The sequence below is a fragment of the Centroberyx gerrardi genome, chromosome 15 (genome assembly GCF_048128805.1).
Source record: "Centroberyx gerrardi isolate f3 chromosome 15, fCenGer3.hap1.cur.20231027, whole genome shotgun sequence".
NCBI classification, from domain to species: Eukaryota; Metazoa; Chordata; class Actinopteri; order Beryciformes; family Berycidae; genus Centroberyx; species Centroberyx gerrardi.
In genome coordinates, this window is record NC_136011.1 from 26,297,114 (window position 1) to 26,303,997 (window position 6,884).

General features: G+C 45.2%; 1 protein-coding gene across 1 annotated transcript in view; it reads left to right on the top strand.

The window, feature by feature from the left end:
* The window catches only part of arhgef33 (Rho guanine nucleotide exchange factor (GEF) 33), a 22,270-nt gene extending 15,386 nt beyond the window's left edge, over nt 1–6,884 (top strand). The window contains exons 11-17 of the mRNA XM_078288633.1: nt 1–127; nt 732–821; nt 2,232–2,401; nt 3,666–4,126; nt 5,076–5,288; nt 6,285–6,427; nt 6,755–6,884. The exon at nt 1–127 is cut by the window's left edge and continues 22 nt beyond it. Of these exons, the coding sequence (XP_078144759.1) occupies nt 1–127; nt 732–821; nt 2,232–2,401; nt 3,666–4,126; nt 5,076–5,288; nt 6,285–6,427; nt 6,755–6,884 (1,334 nt within the window). The remainder of the gene's footprint in view (nt 128–731; nt 822–2,231; nt 2,402–3,665; nt 4,127–5,075; nt 5,289–6,284; nt 6,428–6,754) is intronic.

The following is a 6,884-nucleotide window of genomic DNA, read 5'->3' on the forward strand; positions in this document are numbered from 1 at the left end:
CAGAGCACCCAGACTACTACCTGCTGCTGGTGTGTATCCAGCAGTTCAGGTCCTTCACAGCTCAGTACCACCACCTGCTGCAGCACAACCAGGAGCTGCTGCTGCACAACCGCAAGGAGATGAAGAGGTCGACCCTTCATCACAATATTAGAAAATACTTTGTTACCGCTCATGTTTGAGAGGTTAAAGACCCCATGAAGTGGCATGGAGAGCGTGATTTGCTTCTGTGTAGTGACGAAACGGAAAGTTAGGGTGGGAAGCGTCAGCGGGGAGGGAGGGAGGGAGGGAGGGAGGGGCTCATTTGAATATCGAGGAAGCGGGCGGGTCAACGTCAAACCCGCTCAAATCAAACATGTTGTGTTGACAGTTGTGGAGGAATATTCTCCTCCTCCGTCTGGGAAAAGAGTTTTAGGTGAAGCGCAGCCAAAAACACTCCTTCGTCCACGTTGCAGCTGAATTAAGCTGGCATGCTAGAAAAAAATAGCGGGGGAAGAGGGGAATAATTAACAGTTATCAATATTTCATTGGATGAAATTGTTGTATCTGCCCCCGGGTGCGGAAAGAGACTTTTTTGTGTTTTTTTTTGCCTATATTGGTGAATAGGTGTACATTAAGTCCATCAACATAGGCAAAACTTATTAGTCTTTAAATAAAACGAAGATCAACCATTTGAACCTGACAAAATGAGGACCCTAGTGAAGCCAGTGCTCTCTGTGCTGCGCCCCCTGCAGGTCCAACATGAAACAGCTGTTGAAGACAGTGGAGTGTGGGATTCAAGCCAACGACATGGGCTCTCCGTACCCGACCAGCAGCGCTATACTGTGAGTATCTACTGTATCTACTGTATCTACTGTATCTACTGCATCTACTGTATCTACTGTATCTACTGTATCTACTGCATCTACTGTATCTACTGTATCTACTGCATCTACTGTATCTACTGTATCTACTGTATCTACTGCAGCCAGTCAGTCAGCCAGTCAGTCAGTCCATCAATCACTCAGTCAGTCAGTCAGTCAGTCAGTCAGTCAGTCAGTCAGTCCATCAGTCAGTCAGTCCATCAGTCAGTCAGTCAGTCAGTCAGTCAGTCAGCCAGTCAGTCAGTCAGTCAGCCAGTCAGTCAGTCAGTCAGTCAGTCACTCAGTCAGTCAGTCAGTCAGTCAGTCAGTCAGTCCATCAATCACTCAGTCAGTCAGTCAGTCAGTCAGCCAGTCAGTCAGTCAGTCAGTCACTCAATCACTCAGTCAGTCAGTCAGTCAGTCAGCCAGTCAGCCAGTCAGTCAGTCAGTCAGTCAGTCACTCAGTCAGTCACTCAGCCAGTCAGTCAGTCAGTCAGTCAGTCAGTCAGTCAGTCACTCACTCACTCATTCACTCACTCAGTCCATCAGTCAGTCACTCAGCCAGTCAGTCAGTCAGTCAGTCAGTCAGTCAGTCAGTCAGTCAGTCAGTCACTCAGTCAGTCAGTCAGTCAGTCAGTCACTCAGCCAGTCAGTCAGTCAGTCAGTCAGTCAGCCAGTCAGTCAGTCAGTCAGTCAGTCAGTCAGTCAGTCAGTCAGTCACTCAGCCAGTCAGTCAGTCACTCAGCCAGTCAGTCAGTCAGTCAGTCAGTCAGTCAGTCAGTCAGTCAGTCACTCAGCCAGTCAGTCAGTCAGTCAGTCAGTCAGTCACTCAGTCAGTCAGTCAGTCAGTCAGTCACTCAGCCAGTCAGTCAGTCAGTCAGTCAGTCAGCCAGTCAGTCACTCACTCACTCATTCACTCACTCAGTCCATCAGTCAGTCACTCAGTCAGTCAGTCAGTCACTCAGTCACTCAGTCAGTCAGTACCTACATGCATCCTGTATTCTTCAACACTGATTACTGAATTTTGCATGTTCATATTCTACTGTCATTTAGTCAACCAAGGACTTAAGTTACCTAGTATCCAATGAAAGGTCAGTAATTCAATGTTTTTGTTTTGTTTTGTGCAATCAATCATTTTGAAAGATAAGATGTCATGTTTTGTAAAATGGGCATCTGAATTAGGAACAACACTCTTCATATGTCTATGCACTGTCTAACTGCACAACATGTGAGATCCTGTTGTTCTTATACCATATTGTTTAAAATATATGTATGTTTCTTTATTTTTCTCTGCACCGGTGTCACCAAGACAAATTCCTGCACATTAACTCTGCTTGACGATTACATTCACACCCTTCTAACATGTGTCCCGTCCTTCCCGTGTTGTCCCAGAGAGCACGCTAACCAGGTGAAGCGCAGCAAGCAGCGTCTCCTGGAGCAGATCCAGTCTCGTCGCTTCCAGGACTGGGAGCGAGACCGAGAGCCTGAACCGCACCGCTACGACCCGGACCGGCCCGCCCAGCTCCCGTTCTTCAGCCCCGACCTGAACCACAAACCGACAGGTCTGGGGCCTGGGGTTTTTAAGATGACTTTGATTGGTATTTCTGTTTAATCCGACATTATACATCAAACCGTGACGGGAAAGATGTGATGTGTAAGCTAATGATGATGCTATAATTCCTACCAGCAGCCTCTGGAGCTAGTAGGGATTTTGTCTTGCTCAAGGACACTTCAGCAGGGCGGCTGCTTGTCAACAGAGGGGTTTTTAAAGTGATGCCGGACTTTGGTAGTACCTTGGGTTGTGTATCTTCCTCCATGATAAAACCCCCAAAACCACTTATTCTCTGTTATCTGTTGCTCCGGTAGAGGAGATTGGAGAATTGTCTGTTTTCTCTCTCTCCATTCACTGCCATTGTATGGAGGAACAGTCTGAAAATCACTTCTAGCACATAAAGGAACACGAACAAAGCAGATTCTGACAATATATAAAATTGTTTTTAAGTGAATCGCTTTCTTTATGTTTATCAAACCTTTCAGCGAAGAAAGGTGGGAGACAGGACTTTGACAAATCAGATTCTGCCTATATATATAAAAAAAACGAGTCTCTCACTTTTTTTCGCCTATTTACAATTATTGGTAAAGGAACTATTTTCTTCGTTCCATCGGCATAAGTTTCCTCCGACCGGATTTCGGTGTTACACTTACTGAGAGGTTTTTGATGGGTGGTCTGTCTAGTCATTACACAACTCTACTGCCCAGGGAGAGGCAGGAGGGGATGGATGGATTATAGTTCAGAGACTTTAGCCACAGTCAAATGCAGACAGCATGTGACAGAAGTCATGAGCCTAACTCAAACCCACAATGTCATGAGTCCATGGCACTGGGTCAGCAAGTCTGGGTATACTTTATATATATATATTTTTTAAGATTATGTTTTTATGCATTTTCACCTTTATTTGATAGTTCAAAGTAGAGGGAGGTCAGACAGGTCCTTGGTCAGATTCGGACCCAAGACGCCCAAGACGCCCCAGTCTAGGTATACTTAGCATCTTAGCACCAAGATCATATGTGTCCCATTGAATCAGGACTTAGCAGTTTCAGAAAAAAACCAAAGTGGAAAAAATGAGATTTTAAAAAAAGGGTTCTTGTTGCCAAATTTGAGAAATGTTGTCCTTCGCCTGGTAACCAGCCTCACTGAGGACAGCTCAGTACTCTTATCATGTGGGGACTCACCAGAAACAGGAATTTAACTTAAATGCTTTTGGGACAATCAACCATAAACATTCAACCAGTCAACCAATCAATCGATTGACCTCTGGCTCCCAGGTCTGCGCAGTATCCCGGAGAGCGTGGCGTCTGAGGGGTCGATGTCTCGTCAGCATCACCTGCCCTCCAGACCGGCAGACTTCCACCAGGTCCCGGCGGGTTCCGCTCTGGCCGACGCCCTGGGGGAGTTCCTCCTCCCGCCGGACCCTCCGGGGATGGAGGGGCTGTACGAGGAAGACGGAGACTCTCTGCACAACGTCTCTCTGTTCGACCAGTGCTCCTCCGCCTCTTCTGATTCCTCCATCGACATCGCCTTCGTCAGGTGTCCCAAAACCCCGTCCGCGTCGCACCACGTGGTGGCGGCGAACGTGTCGTCCACCCGCGAGGTGTACGGCGGCGGCGTGAGCCAGGGGGGCGGCTACATCAAACTGCCCAGCCGAGGGTGCGTGTCCCCGGATGAGGCCGTACTGATGCGCCTCAACCAGCACCGCCCCCTTCAGGCCAGCCAGCGGAAGAGCAAGGTGAGCTGAATGCAGTGCATGAGTGCAGTATGTATTTTTAACTTGTGACCAGCAGCTAGTCACTCTGTTGGTCAGTCAGCCCCAAAAAAACAAACCAAAAAAAACTTTACTGCACATACTGAATAATCATGATAACTGCATCACTGAGTTTTAAAAATGAAATTTAAAATGTGATCTTTAAATTTATGAGATAAAATGAAGTTTTGAAGATTTTTATTGCTGTATAACCAGGCAGAATTGGGTCACAATAGGTTAAAAATCACACGATTTATGCCTGTATAAATTCAGCCCTTGAGTTACCATTAGGAAGCTGAACTATGTATTCTATGTGTATGTAGTACTGAAAATTAATGTATTTAATAGTTGAGGGATGACACCAGAGTGTAACCTTGCTTTATGCTCCAGCACCTATTTTAGCTGCAACCAGCAACTAGTATAAGTCACTCAAGTTAGTTGGTCAGTCGCTCCCAAAAAGATATAAAGACTCTATGAGCCTCACTGTTGCATCACTTTGAGTTTGGACAGGGACTTTTTATCCTCTGAGCTCAACTTCTCTGCAGCCCAGTTTGTTATCGGTCTGGTCAGCTCTGTGCCTATAAATGGACATTTAGCCTAAAGTAACCTTTTTATTGTGCCATGAGTGCAGTTTCCTGATTGACGCCACAGACTGAAATGAAAAAATGTGACCTGACCACCAAGCTGGTCACAGTTTATCACAAATAACGTGCTCGTCTTAAAAGACTTTTTAACCTTTGCACATAAAAGAGTGTCCTGGCTTCCTATTTTTAATCAATTTTATGATGTTTTTTAATGTCCACTGTTTTCATGTGGGGTGGAATGGAGGGAGTTTGTGCTTCCAAAGAAAGAAAGGAACAATGTGAAATAATGTAAAAGAAAAACCCCTGACTGATCCCATTCCCCCCGTCCGTGTCTCCTGTCTGCTGTCCAGTCTCTGAACGGCCTGCAGCTGGACAGCACAGTGAGCGGTCTGGACCCTCTGTCGGACCACCTCCACCGGACGGGCCTGAGCCACGCCAAGCTGGAGCGCCAGGGCAGCAAGGGGAGCAAGGGCTGTCCCACCCCGTCCCGCAAGGTGCAGAGCCCCCCGCACAGAGCCGACCAGGACAAGCAGAACGACGAGCTCCAGGGTCTGCTCAGCAAGGTGGGGGAGGCAGAGGGAGGGAGGGATGGATGGATGAATGGATGAATGAATGAATGGATGATTTATTTGTCTTTATAGGAAATTTGTCAGGTACAATGAGTCTGTTTCTTTTTGTTTGCGTTTTCTGTAGAGCTGAATAATTAAAGTAAAGTAAATAAGTAAGTAAAGTTAATAAAAAAACATCGAAATCGCACACAATTTAAAACCAAATCGCAGAGGCTGCAATTAATTACTTAAGTGAGAGAGAGGCGTCCAAACTGGATTTCTGAACAAGGTGTGTTAGAGTTGCAGGTAATCTTTGGTCCATGAATCAAGTACAATATTGGTGAAAACCTTTCATCAGACTCAAACTCAGTAAATCCTGCACACTGACATCTATTTTTTAACAGAATCACTTTTCTTTAAACAATTTTAAAGTTCTAAAAAATGTATGACAAGAAAAACTAAATCACAATTGCAGTATGCTGTCAAATAACTAAATATTTGTCTTTTATCTTTCAGTCCTACCAGACACTGGCTGTTTAGAACAGCAAATTTAAAATCTTGCCTGAAATGGCCATAGGTTGAATCATCATGTTTTATCAATCGGTGATAGAGAATTTCCAATTTATTTATATATAAATGTCATGGATTATTACTTTGAGTAAATTATTAAAACGTTAATGTTAAATAATAAAAAATAAGATGCTAAAAAAAAAGTTTTGAAGTTACAAAACGTGTGTTTTGCACTTTGCTTGTGAAGCAATTTGCAGTACAGAAATCGTAAGTCAGCTGAGTGCGTAAAACACTTTGTTTTGGCCCAAGACCAAAATTTAACACAATGTAATTTTAGTTAATGATGTTAGTGATGAAGTTAGCGATGCCCTGGAACCTACATGAGTCTCACTAATGCATATTGCCATTTGTGCCATACGTACAGCACCTTTAAGGTATTGGACCATAGTTTGAGAAACACTACCTTAAGGTAAATGGAATCTTGTGTTAAACCCCCGTCAGGACTCGGGGATCCAGTCGTGGGGGGAGGAGTCCAGGTGGAGGTGCGGGGCGGAGGAGAATCACCACACTCCTCTGAGCGAGAGGAGCCGCAAGCAGGAGAAAGGAGGCTTCAGGAGCTCCTTCAAGAAGCTCTTCAAGAAGAAGTAAGGACAGGAGTATAACATGCAGATAAACATGTTACATACTGTACATACTCTGTTTTCCAGGAGGTAAAAGTAATGGGAGTTCATTTCATAGGGACTTTAAAACATTTAAAGAGTGTTTCAACATTTTTCGAAAGCTAAATTTCTGCATTGCCTTATATACTAACCTAAGCTCACCTCACACTCTCCCTTTAGAACTGTCTGTTTTTATGGGATTTGTGGTCTCAGACACGCACCCAAAACCCAAAACCTTTGTTTGCAAGTGTTGGTTTACGCTCACATCCAGATGGCCGTGTTGAACGTAGCTCTGCTCCCTCTGTCCACCAGGAGCGGGGACGAGAAGAAAGAGAAGGGAGGGGAGAAAACGACAGAAAACCAGAATGGCAGCGACCAAGAGACGCCGGGAAAAACCCCCAGACTGGCCCACCTGGAGATCGACCGCGGCACTGCTGTATGA